General features: G+C 39.2%; 1 protein-coding gene across 6 annotated transcripts in view; it reads right to left on the bottom strand.

Annotated features, from left to right (window-relative positions):
- The window catches only part of slc23a2 (solute carrier family 23 member 2), a 41,083-nt gene that overhangs the window by 11,262 nt on the left and 3,389 nt on the right, over positions 1-26,432 (bottom strand). Inside the window, exons 2-7 of one of the 6 annotated variants that reach the window (XM_088294569.1) lie at positions 9,637-9,685; positions 6,692-6,912; positions 3,229-3,327; positions 2,175-2,291; positions 1,301-1,458; positions 48-136 (exon numbers count right to left, since the gene is read on the bottom strand). In XM_088294569.1, coding sequence (XP_088150695.1) covers positions 48-136; positions 1,301-1,458; positions 2,175-2,291; positions 3,229-3,327; positions 6,692-6,912; positions 9,637-9,685 — 733 coding nt within the window. The remainder of the gene's footprint in view (positions 1-47; positions 137-1,300; positions 1,459-2,174; positions 2,292-3,228; positions 3,328-6,691; positions 6,913-9,636; positions 9,686-26,432) is intronic. The other 5 variants (XM_088294577.1, XM_088294591.1, XM_088294606.1 and 2 more) reach the window with 5 other exon arrangements.

The raw sequence follows: 26,432 nt of genomic DNA, 5'->3' as shown, positions 1-26,432 counted from the left end.
GATGGGGCCATATCACTGACAGAGTAAAAGTGGACGTGATTACAAACCTGTGTTGTTACACTTCCATTTGTCCAGTGACAGAATGGCTCTGGCAGGGGCAAGGAAGGCAAAAGCGCTGGCCTGGAACAAAGGCAACCTTGGACCCAAACAAACACTTATCAGAACTTGTACAATCTCATAGAATATTCTATGCATCTCTCATCCCCATCGGTGTCACAGGTGATCTGAAGCTTATGCAAGCTGACGTTTAGTGAGAGGCAGCGTTTACTGGTCACCCGCCAGCAATGGCAAGTAAAGGCAAGCATTCACATACCCATGAACAGCCTCCAATAGACGTGACATGCTTGCTTTTGGAACGTGGGAGGCAACAGGGAGAAAATTGGCGCAAGCAAAGGGACAACATACAGAGTCAAACCTCCGAGCTGCAAGACATACTAATCACTAATCTAATGATTCCCACCGAGGGTGCCAAGGCACACTGGTGTGCAGTGAGAGGCCATCAGCTGCAGGAAATTATCTGAGGTCACTTAATTGGCCAATAATGCATTATTTATGAATTACAAATCTATCTTTGCTCATCTTTTTATGCTAGTGATGTGTAGTGACTGACAGCAGAACAGTACATGTCATACATAAATTCAAATAAATAGTTGTCATACATTTCTGGCATATTAAATGAAATTGGATGATTTCAAGCGGCACGATTGATAATCTCTGACGGCACATTAATGTTTGACTGACGAGTAGTATGACTCGTGTTTGCCGATGGTGGCTAGCAAATACAAATGGATAGAATGGGGAGTTTCCTTTTTACTGCATGTTCATCTAAATAATAAACACAGTTACACTAATACTTTGCTGACTGTCTATCAAAACTGAGCAGTGTTATCAATGGAGTAAGTGTTCTTAATTGGTTCTCATTCAACTGTGCTGGTGTACCTAATAATGTGTCCAGTAAGCGTACAAACAGACAAGGCAAAAGCTACTTTTCCAGTTTAATTACTCAACAAGCAAAACACTGGGTTTCAGCATCATTAACATCGCACAAAACCTGCCTGGAGTTACATACATCTTTGTGTTTGGATTAGTGTGCCCACCTATAGGGCTTTTAGAACTACCACACTAACATTTACTAAGGCACTATACTCAAACACTCACTTAAATGGTATGAAGAAGATAGGGTGGGGCAAAGATTTAAATTATAGCAATAGCATCACTATTGGGGGCTTAAGAATTGAAAAACAGGGTTTGAAGTGTATGAGGAAGGATGTTGTGTGTGTGTGCGCGCGTGTGTGTGTACCTGCAGCCCAGCGTGGTCTGTAGGAGGGTTGTGATCCCCACACAAAAGAAAATGGTCCCTATGAGCTGGCTTGTGGCCCACTGGTCAAAGCCGACGCACATGGCTTCGGCGAGGAGGAATGGCACTGCTATAGTTCCACTAAAACATGTCAAATAGTGCTGCCAACACAACATGGGCATCTAGTTAGACACAACATAACTTTTCAGAACATTTTTCCCACCGAGCTTTAATATTAATCACTTGGCGGTCGCTTTATTAGGTTAATCTACACCAGTGTTGACCAACCTTGAAAAAAAGAATGCTCCATTGCAGTGATTGCATTCAAGTTCAACCTTTCGAACGTGAAGACTGTGCTCGAGCATTTATTTTCTTTTTAATTAAAATAATTTCTGATAAGGTTCAATTTTCAGTATGTGTACGCCAATAATAAAAAGCAACTGTAACCACCAACATAATGTGGTAGCAACCAAAAATATTGTGACTTTCATCACAGCCATATTAAACAAAGTCAGCTATTAAAAATAGAATAATATTCATTATTGAGTGACACTGTCAGAGACGTATTCCTTTTACAGTATGTTTATTTGGTAGTAGTAGTCTAGCTCTGAAAAAGTTTTCTTCTGAATTATATTGAGAATTTCAGTTTTTCACATCACACTGAGATAGTTCATTTTAGGTAAAAGCCAACGGTGAGAGTGTCTTCTTCCCACACATTTTTGGACATGTAAGTGAAATTACCTCGCTGTTTTTCTTCTATATATTGTTTTAAATATCTATTTTGTACTAATATGCTTTATATTTTTCATATACAAGGTGCATATCATTTGCATGTTCTGAATAATAAATAAATAAATAAAATAGGTGGAGTGTTTACCTGTAGGCCTAAAAACACACAGAGGTACCAAGGTGGAGTATCTTCTATGATATAGATCATGTCCATCCTTCTCGGATCAGGGCTGTTTGAGCTGCCCAACGTCTCTGACATTGAGCTCTGAACACACACACAGACACCGACACATACACACACAAGATATGGGAAAGCAAACTTTCAAGTGATAAATTGTCACAGGACATCAAAGAAAGAATGTGACACAAGGAAGGAAAGCCTCCAACCCAACTTGTGATTTTACAGCCGCAGAAATGAAAAGTACCCAGTCACAGTGACATGTCCACCAACATGGGTAAATGGTGGGGGGAGGTAGAGGTATCGTTTTGACCAGTATGATGCAGCTACAACTATGCATTTTAGCAGGGTCAGGGTTGTCTGTTTAGGGGGAGACCTTATTTGTCCAAATATACTTTTGTAATAACACTAATCAATGGTATTGGTATACAGCGAAAACCGATACATAACTGGGGATATGTTATAGACCCGCACATTATCAGTGAAAAGCCACCACAAAGAGACCAACTCAAATTCTGTCTCCACGACCTAACGCATTATCACCTTAAATTCGGAATAAGGAACTTGTTTACACCCAGTTCTGTTTGTCCAGTTCTGCACCAATTTCAATTCCACATAAGACATCCCATGGAGACATGCGTATTCGGCTGTCAAACATCATAATACCAAATTAATCGCATCTGCTTATTTGGAGATGATGCTTCTTATGGGTTTGTTCCCCTGGATCGAGAAATTGTTACGGATCAGGATTAAACTTCATTTTGCCTATGAAGATACTGTCATCGTAAATTGGCATTACAGCCTAGCTCATCTTTGGAAAAGGCCTGATCACAGCACTGTGTATTTAGGTCAGCGTTTCTTGCTGAAGCTAGGCTGCAGTCAGATGATTATTACAGCGCATTACTATTACAAGCCTGCATTACTTACAAGTCAGCACTGAGAACATGTGACCACAAGTCATCTTGATAACAGCGACAAAATGAGTCGCAAGCTACATGTAATGTTTTATTCCGTTGTTTGTTACCTTTTCTGCTCCTTGGACATCTTTTGTGTAGATGGCCATCAGCTCAGTATTCTCTGTATCCTGGTCCACATTGGCTCCGCCTACTCCATTTACCACCACCTAACAGCAAAGATTTATAATGGTTAAAACGGTTTCTAAAAACACATTATACTTGCATAAACAATACAAATGTACATTTAATGGAACACATGACCAATAAATCGGATAAGTGATAAGTTCGTACTTCCTCCAACTCCTTTTAAAACATGCGTAAGACGGTTAGCTATTACCTATATTGTGTTGATTAATTTGAGTTTTTTTTTTTATAGTTGATGGTACTAACCTTTCCCCTAAGTTAATGTTTTATACTGTATTCTCATTTCTACGGATCAATTAAATGGCAAAAAGTGGTGATGATAAAAAGCCTGTTTGACTAATTTTGAGTAACATTTTATCCCCTGATATGGATCTCTCACTGACCTACATTTTATCAACCCCTTTCATCACACCCTAGCTTCCTATCTCGGGGGCATTTCCACATGAACGGCAGCTGAGGAAGTGTGATGAAACAGCATTGTAGGTATAGGATGGTGCAGGTGTCATGTTGCATTAACATGCAGAAGTAGTGTAGGTTTTCTAAAGAAGCATTTGGATTGTATGCAGAGTAGGGAAAAAACGCACAAAGTTTTATCACATGTAAGGAAGTAACACCTGGAAGCTTCGGTGTCACGCGGGGAGGCAAACAACGAAGGAGGAAACCCCGATTCTGTCTCATTTCCTTCCCCTTTGCATTTATTGTTTGTGTGGTTGCCAGCAGCACGTCATTTGAGAGGCCTTGCGGTGAAAACAAATCAGCAGGATTCACGGCCACTTATGTTATCAGGGAGCAATATTGAAATACTGAGCTAGGACTGGAGGAAGGTCGGAAAATATTTGTTGGAAGAACATAGAAACACAGAGTCAGACTGTGCGTAGACATGTGAACGTACGCCCGTTTCGAATGGAAATGTGAAGCCTGCTCGAAGTAGAGATAAAAATGGACGCTTTCACAGATTTGCGAGCATTCGAGGCAAAACGTTAAGGTATCACCTAAATCCATACCACAAAAGTTGAGAATCTACTTCCACCAATGGTGTTGTGATCAACAGAGGTGGGTCGGCATGTTAATAAATTACAATATTGTGGAAAACCTATCTATTTTTGTACTGCAGTCAACTGTATTTTATAGGAGGCCTTCACAAAACAACCACAACTCTAAGTGCTGTACATGAATATAAATTTAACACAAAACCAAAATGTCAAATACAAATAGATTCAACACACAGAGTCAAATTCTATATAATGTTAGTTTTTTTATAATTTTCATGATGACATCTCATAGCTAACAAAAATCCCAAACTCCCCATCTGAAGAATATTAGGCAATTAGAAATAATCGATGATTTCAAATAAATAAATCTGGCTAACATTGGCATTCTGAAAAGTATTTTATAAATAAATGTGTAATAGGTATTCTATACAAGTTTTACTTTTGGCATCGAGCCACTTAAATAAGTGAACCTTTCTGTTATTGAACATGTACTAAACTGTTGGGATGCCTCTGTTGTATTGCCTTTGAATTAATACATTATATTTTTTATGAAACAGGTTGCACAAAAAAGACAATGGCCTTAACTTGATATTTGTTGCACCACATTTTGAGGCAATTACTGCAATCAAACCATTTCTGTCATTTTTAATAAGATTGGCACCTATCAACAGCGATTTTGGCCCGCTTTTCGTGCTTGTAAGGGATCAGTGTGTTTGAGCTCCGCGGATGTTCAACAGTATTTGCGATTACATTAAGTATTCCCACCTACGGACCTCAGTCAAACGGAAATTCCCTCATCTGAAAAAAAAACACATGCATTAAATTTTCTACTATATTACATTAACGGTCGATTCCTCACAACGGAAATTCCGATATTCTGAACTCGGAAGCCATAGCGAAGCCCGGAGAAGCCCAAACTCAAGCAGTTCCCAGTCCATACAAGGGAAAAACTTTGACCGCTCCGCAATGATCTGATCCAAAACGGCGACATGTAAATGACTTCTTTGGCATGAGTTTTACTGAAATTGCGAACGATTTAAAATTCATTCATTTACATTTCCGTCTGTAGATCATGGCATCCAAACGAAGAAGAATGGTAATGACCGTGGAAGAGAGAGTGAAATGCGGCCGATTAAGCCAAGCGGGATACAAAGTAAAAACAAATCAAAACAAGGAATGGTCTCTGGCTCATTGCGATTCCGGCAGTTTACCTGCTCAGAGGCTTGACTGACGAAGTAGAGCGGCGTAAATGAATGTCCTGGAATGGTTTTACTATTCTCGTGCTAAAAACCTCCCGCTAACTGGACCGCTAATTCGAGTGAAGGTTAGCTCAATAGCGCTATCTACGGGCATAGAGGACTTCGAAACGTCCCGCGGCTGTGTTGTGTGGTGAGGGAGGTGAGGTAAAATTAGAGAGTGAGTGCAAGAAAAGCTGACAAAAAAGCTATATTTTGTTAATATACTTGCACGTTCATACAGGGCATTTACCGTGGTCGTTTCCCACATAAAGTCTGTTATACGGAAAGAATGGAAAATGCAAATGTGATTCCGTACTAGAGAATACTTACTGTATATCAGATCAGGGCCACTTCAGAATTGTCCAATGTTTTGCTCTTAGCCATTCTTGGGCGTTTTGTTTTTAGCTTGTGTGTTAAGGGTCATTATCCTGCTGGAAGACCCATGACCTACCAGCACAATTCTTTCCAAAATACCTTAATAATCTTGAGATTTTACTGTACCCTGCACAGAGTCAAGACACCTTGTGCCAGATGTAGCAAATAATCCCCAGAATATAGCAGAGCGTCCAATGTGGGTTTTTCTTTTATTACCAGTCTGCAGAGGGTACTAAAAGTTTTTACCACAAGTGTATATTCAAATGTAGATATTGATTTAACAGAATGCATACTACCTCTTCCAACCCAAACCTTTTGAAGATTTTGACCTTAAAAGGGTAGTCAAGTCCATTATCGTCACAATATTTTCTGTGTGCACCTGCTAGTCTAAACATGGTATTGTGATTAATATTGCGTTTGTGGAATGTGAATTCAGCAGAAAAAGCCACCCATTTTTATCCATCTCTGGAGCTGACCATTTAGCCTTGTCGTGCCACTTGGATACAGTGTTTAAACTAGTCGGCCCCATAGAACATATTTTTGTAAATAAAAGGTTTGACATGACTTTCTCTTTAAGTAGTATTGTGTTTAATGCGACTTTGTTTTCATGAAGGTATTTTGAATTTTCCCAATTTGAGCCATATAACATGCAAAGTGAACCAAGTAAATGTAGTCATACAGCTAAATATTGTGATTCTCTGCCACGTCGTTTATGCGCAGCCTCAAGTATGTAGTTACTTTGCTTTTACTGTATGTTTGCCAATAAAATTGCATGCATGTACCGGAAGAGGGTAAAAGTCCGCTCCATGTTTGCTCTCATCATCGTATTTGCTTCCCTCGCTCCCACTGTCAACGGGCTTGGAGGTTGTGTTCTTGCCCACGCCCATGCCTGTACTGCCGTGGTCGACCCACTCGTCCGCTTCGTCACCTTTGTCTCTCCCCGGTGTCAACGCTGCAGATGAGTCCTTCAGTCTGATGACATCACCCACAGATGATTTATCTGCTTGGAAAACAAAAGAGAGATGGGCGGCGAGATTGATTTCAGCGTGAAATGAATTCAAATTCATATCTGAGATAATCGGAAAAGCTGCCAGGCTGCACTTATTTGAGATCTGCTTTTGAATTGTTGTTTCAGTCCACAACTATTACTTTTCATATATTAAAAACAGATGAGCAGAGAACAGCAGCCAATTCAAAACATCTGTTTGGATTCTAAATTATGCATGAACAGCTATGGCAGAAAATATGTTGTCAGAGGGATTCCGTTGGCAGGTACCAGGAGGGAAGGGAGAGAAAGGATGCAGAGTATATTGAAAGTTTGGGAAGACAGCGACAATATTAGTGGCACAGATGAAGAAGGCAAACGATAACGGACGCTCTGTTTGTAATGGTTCAGATGTCAAGGCAACTTTTGTTTGGGTAACAGGAGGCCTTGAACTCTGTCAGTCTGTACAGTAAATTGTCCTTTGGCCCACACTGGTGAAGGCTTCCACTCTGAGCCTGACACGCTCACCGGATTCATTGATAACTGGATCCAGTGCGGGATCATGAATGTTGCCAGAATTAGAGTATTGGATGCAGTCACCCTTGCATAACTGTGTAAAAAATGCTTGCTTTTAATCTTGTAATCCCAGCATTTTGGATGAAGAGATTTTCGGGAAAAATACACAGAGGATGCTTTGATCTGATAAACGAATTTGTATTAGACAAGCCAGACCGTAATACAATAGGCAGTTTTGCACACATAAATTCTAATGTTGCAATCCAAACCCAAAGATATTAAATGCAAGTTTAAAGAGGCCTACGCAAGTTGATAAAAACATAACACATATTCAATTTACACCTCTTAACTACAAAGGAAACAGGGTGAGAGGAGCAGAAAAATAGGGTCCCGAAAACCAGACACTAAAAGCGGTGCACACTCTTTAGAGGCACTGAGATGCTAGCCCGAGAATCAGCACTGTGAATGGAATTTACTTTCATTGGAATCAGAAACTACTGAGCTATGATGAAAAACTTAAGACTTTAAATTCCACAAAGGGATCACAGTAAATTTATAAATGGTTGTTATTCATAGGGATATTTTTCAAGCTTCTACGTTTGGCTGGTGATCAGTTCGAGGTCGGCGGGGATAGGCACCAGCTCATCTGTGACCATAATTGGGGAAAGTCGGATTAAAAAAAAAAAAAAAAGATAAAAAGGATCCCTATTTTTTCAGTTTATCTTTAAGTCATGAATTAAAAAATATACAGTGGAATCTTTAGTTACATAAAATTCAGGTTATGCATGCAATTTTTGTAGAAAATTAATATTTACACACTAACGAATGCATCCAAGTCGTGCTTCTTTGACACATTAAAAACAGTATATATAATATAGTAATATATATATATACACACACATACATATATACACATACATATATATATATAAATAAAAGAATTGTGTAACAAATTAATCTTGACGTCCCACTTTTCACATTTTTGGGAACAGAAACAAAAAAGTTTCCATGGGAAAAATAAAATGAACCAATGAATTAGAAAAGAAATACATTCCCAAAACCTTTGAGAAAGAAATGCTGTAATTATGTAAGAAGTCATTTGTTTTCAATGGGGGGAGCTGTAGTCATCCTCCCCTTTTTCTCCTCTTTAAATTTTACGAGCAATAAGTAGATTATTTTTTAATAAATTGTGTTAAATTGCACGTTCATTCATGTCAATGGGAAAAAATGTTGAAAATGTTGGGTTGATTGTAATATAGCATTATTTTAATTATTAAATCAATGCAACAGAATTTTCAGACTATTTATCACACCTGAAGATAATCCACACACACTAATTGAAAAAAGAACATTTAGTAAATACATCGCAAAGGACTATTCCATACTCAACGTGCCACAAAGTACTTTGATATCGGTACCATGATAAAAATGTAAAATCAGTAAAATCAGAAAAACTGGCAGAAGAAATTCCAAATCTTCCTTTTTTTTTAATTAATTCAAAATATTAGGATAGGCAGAATAAGAAAATTCTATTTTAAACATTGTTAATACACTTACACACAAACATCATTAAACACTATTGAACACAAAAATAATATTGAACTAATGTTTTGATAGTTCTTTGGCCATTTCTAAGTTCTTTGCTAGAAAAACAAGGGTATCAATATATTCCTCAGGCAGCTTTTAACAACCGTGCAATTAGAATTCGCTGGTATCGCGCAAAACTTTAAGTATTAGCCACATGGCAATTTGATAGATTGGAATTTTCTGTTTTCAGATATATAGTATTTTGTGTAGACTTAAGTTAATTTTACTTTGCTAACAGTTTCGGCTGTCATAATTTTCACTGCACACCAAAAATTATGACGACACACAAGTGGATTTGTTTTCCAAAATGGGTAGGTGAAAGGAACAAGGAAACCGTAAATAAGATGTTGCTGCTCACAGATGTGAGAGCAACCCCTCTGAGAAATGGGACAGCACTTTGTTCTTGTGCATGCGCAAAAACGAGGAATTTGAAGCTCAATAACCTGTAAAAATTCCTAAATTAGACGCATCTTTGTTTAATCCGAAAAACACGGTACTACAACATGATTACTGTTGAAGGGCTCTCTCTTTAAAAAAAAAAAACACACCGACCACAGCCCCATAATTAATTACGAGCCTCCCCCACACCAAAACGGTCTCCGGGCTTGCTGTGTGAAAATATTGGGATTGGTGAAATACCTAGTTGACACATCCCATCTCTCCTGTCAATCTGCACGGCTGGGAGCATCTGTTGGGGGGGGGGGGGGGTGAGAGAGGGAGATAGGGAGAAAAAAAGAAAGAGAGAGAGAGAGAGAGAAGAGAGAGAGAGAGAGAGAGAGAGAGAAACAGAGAGAGAGTGCAGGAGAGGAGAGAAAGGGCTTAAGGAGGTAAGTGGAAGGAGAAGTAGGGGATGAGCCAGAAGGGATGGGTCAAAGACAGGAAGGAGCAGGGAGGTGAAACACAAGTTAATTGGACACACATAATTATTCAAAGCAAAAATAATTAGTGAGTGATTTTTATTACTGATTGTTTTGTTTTTTTTAAGTTTAGAGACCAACTGGGGAAGAAGACGCGTTTTATCCATGACACGTAAGTGAAGCCAAACGTGAGATGAATGACTGGATATGATTGTAGACTTAAAAAAAAAAAAAAATGAACACTCCAAAGATTCTGCATAAAAGTAAAAAAAAAAAGAATAAAATATATTTTTTGCAGTATAAAATCTAACTGAAAATTTTACATAATCTGGACTTTTTATCCAGTTCAAGCCATTCATTATGGACCGATTTCATCCAACGTACACAGAAATGTGCGCAGAGCATTAAAAAGATGAATGACAGCTGAAATTTAAGTAGATGAAACTAAATAGCAAATATAAAATGTTAAAAAAAAAAAAGCAAGAACGCGTTATTTCATTGTATTCATGAAATTTGTACTGACCTGGTCAGGCCAACGTCTTTAAAATGGTAAATGGGCTTGCACTAGCATTGCACTTTTCTACTTTAGGTACTCAAAGCACTTAATACTGTTTCCATATTTACTAACTCATAACGCAGCATCAGAAGCAACAGCGGGTTCGGTATCTTGCTCATGGTCCCAATGGCTGGGGATCGATCCCCCAACGTCTGCGTTGTGAGACGGCCACTTTCCCACTGAGCAATGATGTACTCTGTAAACTTATAATGGCCCAATACAGTCATGTAGAGGCCCGAGCCACTGTTGATGTTGAGGCCATAAGGGTGTGGCCTAGTGAACTATGTCAGGTGTTTGAGCAGGGTTGGCCAGTTAGCTTGCGTCTGAGCATCTGGCCCTGAGTCGTTGCCTTAAAAGCACCCGATAAAGAACTGTAAGTGCATTGGTGACTGTGGCTTTTCTTTCCCACATCTAAGGGCATTACGGTATCTTTTATGCACCATTTCTTTTCTATCACTAGAATCAAGCACCTTTAACAAAACACTGACTATGACATTGATATGGATTCTCACAAGATTATCCAACTATAGTAGGTAACAAAGACAAGTTATTTTAGGCCTGATGAGTACATTGCATGTGGCCCAGGAGCATGGCACGGTTGAGTACCGCAGCAGGCTCTGGGTCTGTGAGGATCTGTCGAACCATGTGCAAACACCACAAAATCCTCTTCCGCCAGATAGAATCACTTTCATGCTTGTGCGTGTGATGGGGTGGCAGTTGACAGAAAATGCATCCATGCATGAGACACATAGCAGGAAAAAACAGGCAACTTGTAGGGAGACCAACCATAACAGAGTTAACTATCATATTGTCAAACAGGGCATTCACTGAGGGCTTAACGGTTGATAAATGAATCATAAAAGTATATGAAAGGGATCATCTGAAATGACAGGTAGGCACATGTAGTCTCCACCTGGGTGTGTAACCATGGGGCTCAAATGCAAAATCATGGTGGCAGATTTTAGGCCAGATGTTGGTATCGGTGGAAAAAGTGGCTATACTTACACGTACGTTACTTATACGTACGTTATCTCCGCAGGCAACAAGGTGCTGCCCTCGAGTGTTGAAACGTGGTAATGCTCAAGTGTCATCTGAAAGGGGGCGCTTGAAAACTTTTCATTAAGGCCACAGAATTTACAAAAAAAATTACACATGGTCTGAATTTTTTAAGTTGAGAATGTGCAGATGGTAAGGTAAGCCTGAAGACTGCAGTATAAACAAGTTCATTGTGTACCGTTCATAAGCCAAAAACTCCCATCGTCCATGTTACGAGACAAATAAGCAAGAAATGCACAAAACTGAAACGAATAAGGCAATGTCAGGAGACAGCCTCTAACAACAGAAAACTGTCGAACATATGTACCATAGGACATCGTACCATAGAGCCAAAACTCAGGACAGGACAGGACTGTGGTGTGGGCCAGCAGCGGCATCGGCCATGAGGATGTCAAACTTCAAACGTATTCTTCGCTTTGACACATAAGAACACAAAAGAATACTCTAGTACTAGCAGAACAATTGGAACAGTATACACAAACACATTTGTACATTATTTTTTGTTTTAACTTTTAGCTGTTGATAGAAGAGCCTTATTTGAGTTTCCTTTTCATATATTTTGTTTGTTTGCCACATTGAGTCATATTGATAATTATGGATATCCATCCAACCGAGATGAGTTTGTGTCTTTAGCTTTGTGTTTAGGGTCCCACTAGGGCGCTACAGATTCTTTGATGTAATGAGTTTACAGTGTGTTTTTGAGACTTTTTTTTTCTCCTGTGGTTGGAATTTATTTATACTGTTTTGATCAGGTCCAGTTCAACAACATACATCATGAATCTAAATGCATTGGGTTCAATTCTTAATGTAAATACTCATATTTTTAATGATGCACCAAGTTAGAGCAAGAAGTTTCTATTTTGCAGCATTGGTTCGCCTGAAAACGTCTTCCACATGAAAGGAAGCTTGGTACAGCATGAAATCCTCAACTAACTTGAAAAAAAAAATCAAAGTGAATCATGAATCGAATAGGGCTCGAATAGGGCTCTTGTGAATCAAATCAACTATGGAAATCTGAATTGATACCCAGACCTAAAAGTAACAGATGTTTCATGGTTTAAAATGACCATAATAATAAGACTAGTGCTAATTCCCTTCTAAGGCTTTTGCTAGGAGATTTACTATATGATAGGCTAATAATAATAATCTCAGTGATGTTGTTCTGAAAGTAGTCCGAAGGAACATTTCTGACAAGTAAACAGCTCAAAGAAGCCAGAGCAATTTGCCTTTCATCTGGAGAACTGTCAGCTGTGAGTCAAACCCTCCATGATCGAGGGCTGAATAAAAAATAAAATAAATAAACAGATAACCATTGACGTAGGGAATAAACAAATGGAAAAAGCACATGCGTAATACAGAAGTGAAAATGCTGCTGGTGCCACAACATCATCTGAATAGAAATACAAGAGGAGCTAAGAATCAATACGAATGTGACCCTGCAGGGATGGGGGGAGTCTGCAAATAATTTGCTTTGGTTTTTAAGACGCGTTAAAAGCTGGAAGAAAAAGTCACTACTTTCAGTCCAAACTTTACAGTGCCAAAGTAGTCAGGTATGAACACAATGGCCAGTGCATATGTACATGCCACACTGAGTCAAGAGTACGTGTAGATAAAGCGCTATATCAGTGCACACCATCATTTGACATTTGACCGTGAGAGAGAGGGGGGGGGGGGGTCTGAGTGCTAAGGCGTTAACAGCTGCAAGGTTGTGTTTACATACAGTGGAGGAGGCCACTGACAGTGGGGCAGAAGTACCCATCACACCCACCCACGTACATGCACACACCTTTAGCTAATCAATATGTACACTTTAATCGTTGCGGAATTTACGAGTGTAACATAGAACAGTGGTCCCCAACCACTTGGTCACAGGCCGTGAAAGAAAAAAATAAACTAGCCGTACTTCCGGTTTATTTAGTATTTGAGTATGAAAAATATTTTATTTGGAAATGTGACTGGCATCTCTGCATTACATCCATCTGGATCATCTTTGATCCGTACGGTGTCAAGCATCACGGTTACACCGGGTACAATTCGCGCAACGGTTGATGAAAAAAATATGCTCGTTCAACACGACTAGTCCTCATTCACTATAATAGCAGCAGAGGAAGTTAAAAAACCTCAATGGTCACCTAGGTCGCATGTATGGGAGCATTTTGGCAATGAGTCTGCAAATTAATGATTTTTTCCCCAGTCTCTTGTTTAAAATTAATGGACTTTTCCCCCAGTCTCTTGTCCGACACCGTCATTCAGACCGGCATGTCAATGAAGCTGCAAACATACTCAACTAACATGCCGCCCTCGCAAAGGCTAACTTCAAACTATCCATCCATCATCTGTACCGCTTCTCCTCACTAGGGTCGCGGGGGGTGCTGGAGCCTATCCCAGCTATCTTTGGGCAGTAGGCGGGGGACACCTTGAACTGGTTGCCAGCCAATTGCAGGGCACTTCAAACTAAAGCTTACGAAATAATACATTGATTAACTGATGCCTATACAATATCCTTAAGAAACTTTTACTTTGAAGTTGGCCCGCGTGGTTGCAAAACGGCAATCTTGACTTCCGTTTTTGCTCTTTCGGCTTACCGTATTGCAATTTTAATTGACATTAGATAGTTGCCGCCAACATCAACACAAGGCCATCTCAAAATCATATTCAGTCGCCAATTCAGGGTGCTAACAAACCGCTAGCTAATTACACCGTTATAGTATGACACGACACAAGTCTCCGGTGTTAGTGAGTAGCAACTGTCTGTTAGCAATAGCACCAAGTGCCCGGCTGGTAGTTGAAGTTAACAGCTGTTCCTTGATTACTATTTTTTTTTTATTTATTTATTTATTATTGATTCATTAATTTATTTGTAACTTTTTCAATATTGTGGCCCTAGACTACTTTATAATACACTCTCCATGTTTAAAGAAAGGGAACGTGCCTTAAATTGCACTTTGAGTTCTTTTTGATAATGAAATCTTATTTTTCATTTATTTTAGAAAACACGTATAAAATACGAATTTATCCTGACTCACATTGCATTAAGTTACATTCTTCAATCATAAATGGCCATATTAGACATCAGGAGTTGACTTTTTTTTATAAGCATAAACTTTTTATAAAACAAATTTTAATATATTCTAATAAATTCTAAATCTGAACAAGTTCTAATTATCTTTTTTTATGCTAATCTGAAAAACAATTTGATCCATCATTCGTTGCACAACTACTCTTGACGCATGATGTAGTCTGCCTTCCTCAAACATTAATGAAATAAACAGGTTTTAAACCTGCTAGAGGAGCTTAATCTAGACCTCCTGGCCTCTGCTGTATGACGTAAAAGGCAATATGGCGCCGCAGCATGCAACAATTATTTTTTTTTCAACTCAAGTTAATTGCTGTCGGCAACTTCAGAAGTAACAGTGAAACATTTGTTGGCTTTAGTTTTCCCAGAACCTGAACATTTTTCGTTTCCCTAAACATCACAAGCCCGCGTAGCGTTTCAAAATGTCTTTGACAGCTTGGGAGCTTGTCACGCTGTTGGCGGAACTAAAAGAAGTTAACCTGTGGCAACGAAGAGTAATATTTTGATATGCACACTGCACGATGAGAGAATCTGTAGGTTCAAGCACCTACTCTGGGACAGAGGTATTAAAATGTTAAAGATGTGCTCTTAAATGTGTTGCGTGCATGTTTGTTACATACCGTTCCTTTGATTCTTTGTTACTTTGTATTAAAGTCATCACTTCTTCCATACCATCAGACTAGACATGTTGGGTGTAGTGATTCCTCTGTCAAAATAGCAAATTTGTTTGTTGATCCTGAAAATAGTCGGACACAATACTACTGCTGCGTACCACCACTCTGTAAACAGGTTAAGTCCCCAGAATCCAACTGAAGCCAGGACAAAAGCAGGAATTCCGGGACTTTACCATCAGAAAGAAGCCGCAACGTACTGCGAGTCCAGTGAGCATAACCGCAAGTAAGCCAATGGCTAGCGCAATGAGTCGACATCTGACTGAGACGAGTAGCCGCTGGAGTAGACTCCTTTTTGACGGGGATAAGAAAAACTACGAACTGTGGGAGACAAAGTTTTTGGGTTACTTGAAACTACAAGGCCTCAAAGACGTGATTTTGTACAAGCCTGCTGAAAATGGACCAGATGATGAAACAGCCGGCATTGAAGCGAAAAATGCCAAAGCATATGCAGAGCTGATACAATTTTTGGATGACAAAAGTTTATCGCTGGTGATGGGAGAGGCAGCAGATGATGGACGAAAGGCACTGCAAATATTGAGGAACTATTATGCGGGCGCTGGCAAGACGCATATTTTTAGCCTCTACATGGTGTTGACATCGCTCCAAAAGTCTAACAATGAGAGCATCATTGAGTATATTTTACGGGCAGAGAGCGCCATCAGAGAACTTCGAAATGCCGGTCAGACATTGAGTGACGGATTTCTCATCTCAATGCTACTAATAGGGCTGCCTGAATCTTTTCAACCATTCACTGCCCACATAACTCAAAGTGATGTTGCATTTAATTTTGCTGACTTCAAGACAAAACTACTGCGCTACAAAGACACCAAATGCATGAGAGAGACAGCATCTGAGGCCAAAGTCATGAAAGGACAAGTACAACCAAGTACGAAAACAGAAAGTGCCGACATTGTGTGTTTTAAATGTGGACGAAAAGGACATAAAGCTAGAGAGTGTCAACGTAAGCAGTGGTGCAGTTTGTGCAAGAATGGCACGCACCACGACTCAAATTGCAGGCGTAAACAACGGCCGGAGAACGCACGAAAAGGTTCCGGTGACAAGGATTACGCATTCCACTTGAATGATGGTGACGCAGATATCCAGCCGGTGCGCAGCATCAACAAAACAGGTCTGATGGTTGACACGGGCGCCACTTCACACATCATAACCGATCTGAAGAAGTTCAAAGCGTTCGATAGTAGTTTCCACGGCTAGACACGCTGCGTGGAATTGGCTGACGGCACAAGATGCGATGCGATGGGGTGGCAGAACGCAGGGGCAACGCCGAGGTGTGACTGATGGACGACAACGGGGAATGGCACAAAGTAACGCTGAGGCAGACCTTATACATTTAATCTTTTCTGCAGGCAGCTACATCCAGCGGTGCAACAGTCATCTTCATGAAAGGACACGATGTTCTACGACAAGGATGGGACACAATTCCACATTCACAAACACAGCAGGTTGTATTCACACACTGTGAATGGTGGCAATGACGATCAACGCAAAAAGTGCTGTGACATGCAGACATGGCATGAGATCATGAGTCATTGCAATTATGATGATAATCAAAGGTTGCAAGAAGTTGTTGATTTTGGGGTGTGTTAGATGCGAACCTCTCTCTTTTACCTTTAATAAATGGTCAAATTGGTCATGCGGAAATGTTTGAAAAACTTTATGAAGTCCTGCACCAGATGAAGTTATTCATCTACCAATCTATCTCTCTCGCTGTTGCATGGTGTGCCTCCACATTTCTTGTGTTTGGATTTGAATTGCGGATGCTCAGGCTTCCTCCAGCATTCCATCCACGCGTATTACACAGCCATAAAACAAAAAACAACTGAGCAATATCTAAAAAATAAACATATTGATTTGCTCATTATTGCATTCATTTCTGGTATTGGAGCAATCCAAAACTAAAAGTATTCAAGTTCCATTAATATTATGGCACTTTGATTACATTACTAACTGCATTTTTAACAGGTAACTAGTAACTGTAAATATCTGAAACTAGTAACCGGTAACTAGTAACTGTAACTAAATGTATCCATTTAAAAGTCAGATGCACCCCATGTTTGGAATAAATGGGTCATATGTTCTCATACCCACCATTGCTGACTATTGTTTTTCGGCTTAATTAAATTGACAATTCCAGCAATATTACCTCGTTAGCTACCCTGCTATGACGTACACCGCTGAAACTGGAAAAAAAAGAGCAAGCCGAGCTCCAAAAGGTGGGTGCCAATTTGTCGTAAGTCTCATTAAGTTCTTACCAATGCTTGCTTGTTTTTTATATGGCGTGCCCTGTGCGTTACTGTGGGTTGCGTTAGCATGGAGCTAATGGATCCATGGGGCTGATCTCCGTTTGGTTTAGCTTTCAGCGAAGGGTTTTGGGTGCCGTTTGCGCAAGTGATAAAATAGATTTGTGGTGGTGCCATTTGGCGCCTAAACAGAGTCTCTGAAAATTAGGTTTGTGCCTTGTCCTCCAGGGAAAAGCAAAACCAAATACACACTGTGGATGTGGAGTTCCTTTTTGGGAGCAACTCTGAGTCATGACTTTTCTCTATACAAGCAAAGTAACAGGGAGACGGGATTGTCATGGTGCCATAGTGCTAAAGTGTATAGAAAGCACGTCCAACAATCTTTTGGCTTTACAAGATCATCAACACGTTAAAAGTTCTTAGCGGTCTAATATCATCATAGCATACACAACAGTTCATTCAATATTTTATTCCCGGCTCTCTAATAAGGATATCAAGGCACACATGCTAGATTTGGCTTTAATATTAGTGTTATGCAACTGAAACAATTAGCATCTTAACATGCACCAACAGTCAGTCATAGACGGATGTAAGCCAAGTCAAGTCAAATATTTTCTTTTCATTAGTTTATGTGCCCTGCTAGACTAGACAAGGTTTTCTAATTGATCCTGCGATCATGAAATAATAATCAGATGAATCAACCCACATTTTTTACTTGAGTTCTAAGGGATCACAGAGGACGCTCAATTTATGTATACATTTATGTATTCATTTATTTTTAATCAGGACCATGATAGCACAGAGCTGCATGTCTGGACAGTAAGAATTTAAGAAGCTGATTTTTTTTATTCAAACCTTTTTAGTGACTGAAAGCTAATTGCTGCTATGAGGAGTGCTGTTACTTTTAACACCTCTGCAGGGGCTGGGGGGTTAACAGCGTAACATGTGATGACAACCAATAGTACATTAGCCAACGGTCCAACTTCAAGAGCGTGTCATCACTAAACTTTATTGGGAGGTAAGTAGTATGTCACCCGAACTTTGAATATGTGACGGTCACAGATTGAAAGCTGACATAATTTGTGTTACTTACAGCTATTGCATACAGTAAGAATATAACGTAAAATAAATCAAAATCTGGATGTCACATAATTTCTTGAATTTCAATGAAAGGAAGATAGAAGTTATGGCGTTTGGTCCCAGTGGCCCTTCTACTTTTAACCCCGTTGACCTCGGCCCCCTAACATCTTATCTGAAGCCAACGGTCTCAAACTTGGGTTTTAAATTGGACAGTGATTTTAAATTAGATCAGCAAATCCGTGCTGTTGTTCGTCTGTCATTTTAGGCAGCTGGCTAAAGTGAAGCCCTTTCTTTCCCAACAGCACTTAGAAACAGTAATCCATGCCTTAGTTACATCAAGGCTAGATTACTGTAATACACTTTACTTTGGAGTCAGCCAGTCCTCCCTCAAGTGCCTCCAACTGGTCCAAAAATGCTGCCGCTCGCCTTTAAACTGGAATTAGAAGACTGCTCACATAATCCCAATCTTGGCTCTCTTCAAAGGCTCCCACTGCACTTTAGAGTTCGCTTTAAGATACTTCTGTTCCTCTTGAAATCTTTAAATGGCCTCGCCCCAGCTTACATCTCCGAACTACTCCACCCCTACACACCCGCCCACTTCCTCAAGTCTGGGTACCAAATGCTGCTGGAGGTGCAGAGGACTATGCAGCGCCTCAGGGGGGGTTGTGCCTTTTCTGTTGCCGGTCCTTCCCTATGGAATGCCCTCCCATTAAATGTTAGGCAAGCCTCCTCTCTGTCCACTTTCAAAACCGGTTTAAAGACACATTTTTATTCTTTAGCTTTCGACGCAACATGAGAATGTCGCTGTTCTGCTAGTATCTATTGTTTATGTGTTTTAATTTGTGTTCTAATTTCCCGCTAATTTATAGTACACCATATGGAAAGCGCTCTGTTACAGCTTCAGCTGTTAAAATTGTGCTATATAAATAAAGTTGTATCGGACAGTCGGAAATCTTACTGGCAAAGTTATACGTCAGCACTAGTTTGAATGTGGCGAGTTCTCTTTGATTTGTGTCACGTGCAGACGCAATGCATCACAGTCAAACCAATACAATGTTGGAATATTAAAGGTTTAGACTTCTCATCCAACCACAATAAAATCACTATCTATTCTGGCATGATTTATCAGGATTGGTGTTTTGAATAATGATGAACTGGAATGAACACAATCCACAATAAAATAGTAACGAGGCTTTTTGTGTGTATAAAGAGTAGAAAGTACAGATATTTGCAAAAAAAAAATGTAAGGAGTAGAAGTACAAAGTAAGATGAAAATAACTACTCCACTAAAGTATAGATAAAAGTAAGATAGGAAATATTTTTACTTCGCTACTTGACACCTTTGCTGGCCACGGTTTTCGGTGAGCTACTGACCTCTCTAAATTAGTAGGACGAGGGACAGAATTATTTTTCTTTTTAAGATGAACCAACAGATAGTTTGTAGTAAGTACACAAAAAGTTAATTGTTCATGGATATATTTGCAGAAGCAGGAAGCCAGCGGTTATCCTATCAGTTGGATATTATATATTATAGTAATAGAGAAGCCATTTTCAAGACTTTATTTGTTTGAGTTATCTGCTATAACACGTTGACAACACACAAGCATTTTGTTTTTGCTCCTTTTCTTTTATCAATCAACTATGGATTAAATAAACACTTCATCTTAAATGAAGCACTTCAGCTGTAAAACAGCCTCAACTTGTCAGTTCTTTCAGATGTGAAGTTCTTTTATGATCCATGCACGTCATTTGTGATTTGCGTGGAATTTTACAGGCTACATTTAAGAGGGATTAAAAAAAAAAAGAAACGGGCCTCGTGTAGAACAAAGGATGGGCATGTCGCTAAATAGCAGACCATGGAGCAATTAGTAGAGTGAAGCAAAAGAGATGACGATGGGACAGGAGAATTACTCTAGTCGTTTTGTATTTGTGTGGTTCAATAATGGACGAACTATCAGCTGTCAGAACATTACAGTTGCTTGTTTATTTTCAAATATGAGTGACGTCATACCTCCTGTGTTTACGTGATTAGAATTTCAGTGTTGTCATTAACATCTCATGCTGTCATTCAGTATATTTTTTATCATTGCAGTGTTTTTATTTATTTCCCCTCTGTACCATGGACAGACATTAGGAGTGTTTCCTTACACTTGTATATGTTGTGGGATGTAAGTGTGTATATCCATGGGGATCTGTGTATATACGTTTATACTGTGTATATTTGCATGCTTTTTATGAATGTCTGCTGCTAATGTTATACATTAACGGCTACATTACGCCACCGCCTCTGTGTGATCTATATCTTTGCTTCTGTGACACTGCAAATTTCCCCATTGTGGGACTATTAAAGGACATCTTTATCTTTATCTAATGCTAGTTGTTGGAGACTTTAATCTTGCTCCTCAGATCCACCTGTATGCTAGGTGCTGAAAGGAAGCTCTTTAATACAGTTGCTGTTACAGTCCTAACTAAATCAAGTTGAGTTGAGATGGGATGGCGAAAGCGAGACAGTTAGAGACAGATTTAGATCAGAGGCACAAAGATGCTCAACCTTTGAATATTCTTCGACTCGGTTCTCACAGCAACACCAGCCCCCACACAGCATGCTCCCGTCCACAAATAAACGAGCAATGAAGGTTCGGGCACCTTTCTCACATGCCCGGCTGCCCATGATGTAACTCTACACTCCGCATATAGGTTAGTTTAACTGGACCACCTGACATTCTCACACCTTTGATCTCCCACAGAGCCCAGCAGGCACATTTTAAGCCCAAAAAGGTATTCATTGTTGCAACAAGTAGATAAAACGCACACAGAGCCAGACACTTGCCTGCATAAAAAAAATGCCCTCGCCCCACAAGGGTTTCATAACAAGGCTTAAAAAAATAAAATATCAACTTATACGCAAGGTTAATTTACGAAATTAAAATGCCATTATATAGGTATATTAAAAAAATCAATTGTTTATTACTTATTGCTTTAGGTCCCTAAGATTCATTTATATAAAATTAAAATTTAAAAAACTATTCTGCCAAGGGAAAAATATTTTGAGACTTGACATATACTGTATACATAGATACACATATACTGTACTGATAAAGAATACATAAATACTTATAAATGTAAAATAAGCAGCCAAGAAGGAAAAAAAATGATTTCCATTAACTACTTGCACTTTAAATGATCGGACATAGATAACTTGATCATATCTTGGTCTCAACTCACGGCAAGACACACAGAGTTTAAATACAATATATTTGCATTGTGATGTGTTTGGGAGGGGGACAGCAGACAAAACAAAATGTCAAAAGATAAGGGGGCTCTGTCGAAGGACGATAGCGAGGTCAGTCTCCACACAAGTTCAAGTTAAACCAGCGAGGTTAAAGGAATGACTGAAGTTGGCTTTGAACAGGCAACTCGGAAACATGAGCAGGTAAATCCAAATAAGATGAGCTTTCAAAGAACAATGAAAGCCAGTGGGGCGGCGATTGCACACATTGCTCTAGCAACCAGGTAAACAGAACGGAATGGAAAGTTAGGATTGCAGTCAAGAATGACAGATTTGAACAAATTACATTTCAATTTCCATTAGAAAAAAAATCATGGTCTTCAATGAGAAATAAATTAATTAAAAACAACTATGTGTGTATAAAATGTGCTTTGAGTGCCATGTGTATTAAAAATAATATTTTTGTGTTACCACGGATGAATCATTTTACAATCTTTTTTTTATTTCGATTTGTTCCGTATTATTGTTGCAGGCAAAATGACAAACAAGGAATCAAAATGTGATCATGTGGTAATTATTATTCTATATTTTATAGTACATATTAAACATTTATTTCTGAATTAAAAACATACTTTTTAGGCTAGAAGTTACAATTGTTTTGCAAATTGGGACAAAAGCATGTCTAAAGAAGAAATTGCTAAAAAAAATATGAAAAAAATGCGTATTTAATTTGTTGCATTTTATGATGGAATTTCAACGCTTGATGGCCAGACGTGTACATGGCGAGATCACAAAAGGACCCATTTCCAGAGGAATGGAAAAATCTCAAGCAACTGAATTAGAGGAGCTCTTTGCTTCGCCCACCTGTCCATCCATCACAACATTGATGAAACATTTATGAGTCTCTTAACGTGGCAGACTGCGAGTCGTGGGGAGAAGCCATGCAGCATATAAGTGTCTGCATACAAGACTCAACTGTGGCTTGACATCAAACTGCTACATTTTCATGGAAAATAAAAATTACACACAACTGTTATGAAGAAAATATGGCAGAAGGGAAATTTATTTTATTTGTTCATTTTTTTTAAACTCAAATGCTGGCAACAGTAATCAAGTACCGCTGCACAAGTGTATTATTTATTTATTATTATTATTATTATTATTATTATTATCATTATTATTATTATTATTATTATATTATTATGACTATGACCCCCGGAGCGTGCAGTGTACGTGATTCATTACAGCAATTGAAACAGCTCATCCATTGGTCATCAGATTGAAAGACTTGTGATAATATCAAACACGTTTGATAATGTCATAAGGCCAAGAGAGCGCGCTGGAACTCCGGTACAACCCTAAAAACTGACACTGTGAAAATCGTTATGTGTAAGCCCGGCATTATTATGATCAAGCACAAAAGATAATCAGTTGCTTTCATGAAGGACTCAACAATTACTGTTGACGGCTGAAATCTGAGGAATTTGACAATTTTAAACTAAACATTGACTTTAAATAGTTACTTGATTGTCAAAATAGTTGTCAATTAATTTGATAATCGGATATTTGTACTCCTCTACTTAATGCTAACAAACATACAGGATAACAAATTGGCACCGATGTTGCTGTAGAAACCGTTAAATAATGAACATTAAGAATTTACAAATGCACTGGTAGTCTGAGAATATAAAAGAAAAAAAAAGTGTTGTATCGCTTTGTTGCATTTCCACTGTGGCCAAAGCCATTGGCGTTTATGTTCCAACTCAGGATCTTTTTTCTCAGATTTTTTCCATGCTCACATGGATGCTAAAGCCATCTAATTGTTGGTCGGTTTTCATAGCTTTTGTTGTGACATTTGTGCCTCGGGCCAAGATACTCATAAGGGAATAAGGCCTTTGTGTTCTAACTCTTCCACTCCCAGGACATGGATATAAAACGGCTTAAAATAGAATTAAGAGCATTTAAAGTCAAGCGGGGCCTCACACAGCAAAAGCACTAGCATCTGTTATGATTAGTTGCCGTTTCCAACAGATCAATAAACAACCCCCTCGGGTCATTTCAACCTACATGGAGACAGTATTTCATTGCAAATCGGACGAATGCCTGTTTGTTGACCAACACTTTGCACAAGGCCAGAGGAGACGAGACAAAATCATTATGTGGCGAGTTACTTAATAGTCAACCAAAAACCAAGGGGAAGGTGTCACTCTGCAAGTACAGTGGGAGAACACCGTGTAATCTAAGTCACATGCAGCGGGCGATATAGCAAACGCAGCCAGAGAATAATTTCTGCAACCCAAATTACACCACATCGTGAGTACTCGGCCATAGCTGATGCTCAAACTCAGCCCGCCCTGTCTTGGTTGTTGAAGGAAAGTGCAGCAAGCAGAAACTACGGTTAGCTTCAAGAGGGAACAGTGCTTTCAAAGACAGTCAGGAACTGTGGCATACAGAGCTGTACACAATTGTCAGTCTGGAACATTAACAGTAACAAATTCCACTGATGTTCATTTTACAGTATGCGTAAAAGTTTCTAGAACTTCTTCAGTAATTTGCACGTATTGGAACTATTCTGCTTTCCACAGTCAACCAGCATTTTTTTTCCGCATCAAAAACGAAAATATAACATCGTATCTATCGTATTTATCCAATGCACCCAAACAAGGAACTTAATCGTCCTTTTCCATGCTGGTGCCATTTATCTAGAACAGTGAGCAAGGCGGGGAAATACTGGCTATTAAAATCACACAATAACTGTCCATCAAAAGGATCCGAGCACCAACGATGGTACTTAAATCTAAAGATTGGTCGACTACATTACACACAAGTCAGCATTCACCAGCGTCAACTTCTTGCACTAAACAAGAGTTGTGAGTAATTAAAAGTTTGACTCATGTGCTGGAGTGATCCAGTTTTCATCATTCGAATTCTGATTTCTTTTGTAGAAATGCATTCTCCACCAGACAAACACGTAGAGACCAGGGTTGGGCATTTCTCACAAAAGCTCATTCAAGGATAGTTTATTTTGAAGGGAAACCATTTTGTTGAATGGGATTACGCTTCAGGTCGAAATGGTACGGCTGAATTCGAGAGGGTATGATGAAATGAGTTCATTGCTTTTTACAACGTGAATGAACTTGTCTGTTGTTCTCCTGCAAAAGTGTCTTTTTCATCAAATATATACAGGTATATCGCCAATAAAAGACAATTCAATATGTAATGCGTATCGATATATTTTAAAGTGGAAGAATCAACTTAAAACTCATTTTCCGATTCAAAACATTTTTTTGTTAGGAGTAACCATTTATTTGTAATAATTTAGCGGAACCCAGAACCAATGTTCCTTGTTTCTGCACACACATTTTTGCGAAGGACGCTTCCGACAATGTTTTTCTCCTTCAAATGGTCAAATTAATGTTTTATGTAATTACTACACAGCGCAGCTGCGGTCGCTTGGAGACGGACGGGGGTGCGGGCACAAGGGAATGTACAAGCACAACCACGTGTAGGTCCGTTCAGCAACCACAGCACTACAATGTTGGATAAAAGATTTTTTTTACATATTAGATAAGCTAATGTAGTATACTCTACCATTGGAAGTTAGAATGCACTCTGTGGTGTTTATAGACTCAACCGCTTTCAGTTAGTTCGAACACTAAAAGGGGATGAGAGCACCCAAATCTTTGTGCAGGTGCACCTAAGAAAAAAAAAGTCGCGTGCAACAGTGCAACAAGTTGACCTCAATTCCTGACACTCTTATGTCAAATCATGTTTTCCCATTGAAATTACAGCATTACAGCCTACCGCCAAAATGTGATAATTTAATAAGAGAAATACACCGCTCTGTTATATCACAATTCATCAAAACAGTCATCCATTATCCAAACCACAAATTGCTGGAGCTTATCCCAGCTGTCTTTGGGCAGTAGGCGGGGTACACCCTGAACTGGTTGCCAGACAATTGCATCAAATCCATCATCATATTTCTGTGAGATTTAACTTGAATCAGAGCCAAAAGCTTCAAGCATCATACAAATGCAGCTGTAGCACCGATGCTACAACTGCGGCTTTTGTTTTTAATTTTTTCCAGCAATCTTAAATTGAGTGACATCTTTTTCACTCTGGTGGATCTGTTTTAACAGTCTGGCAGTTGCTGCTAAACAGTATCTTTCTTTTTCACTGTGCTGCTGTCTATTTTCTTGTCCTCTATTTGCTCCATTAATTCGGTCAGCAAGTTGTCGAAGAAGGGAAAGTTTAAGCTTCTCTGTGGAGCTATTATAAGGTAGCCGATCAAGTTAACAAGTAACGTTGGGCTAACATTGTTGCTAGCCCGTATCTTACTGTGTGGCGAAGGTCGGCGTGTATGTGCGCACATGGCCACCGCCGCTCACTCATCCGGGCTCTCAAAATTTGACGCAGACAAGAAAAAACTGTTTGCGAGTGTCCTCAAATGAACCATTACAAAAAAATAAATAAATAAAAAAATACACTCGCTACGTGCGCACACACTTGCAAAGCAAACCTCCACTGCTCAGTGAGATACGAGCTATAGTATTTAAATCGGGAAAAAAGATATAAAAAATTGTTTTTTTAAAAAAGCATTCGTTGACACAGGGGGGCAGACAGTGGTGTAGCCGATACATTTA

Source organism: Idiotropiscis lumnitzeri, chromosome 1 (genome assembly GCF_059441095.1).
Source record: "Idiotropiscis lumnitzeri isolate Australia: NSW breed Sydney's pygmy pipehorse chromosome 1, RoL_Ilum_1.0, whole genome shotgun sequence".
NCBI classification, from domain to species: domain Eukaryota; kingdom Metazoa; phylum Chordata; class Actinopteri; order Syngnathiformes; family Syngnathidae; genus Idiotropiscis; species Idiotropiscis lumnitzeri.
Note: the sequence above shows the minus strand (reverse complement) of the source record. Positions and strands in the feature narration are given on the sequence as shown.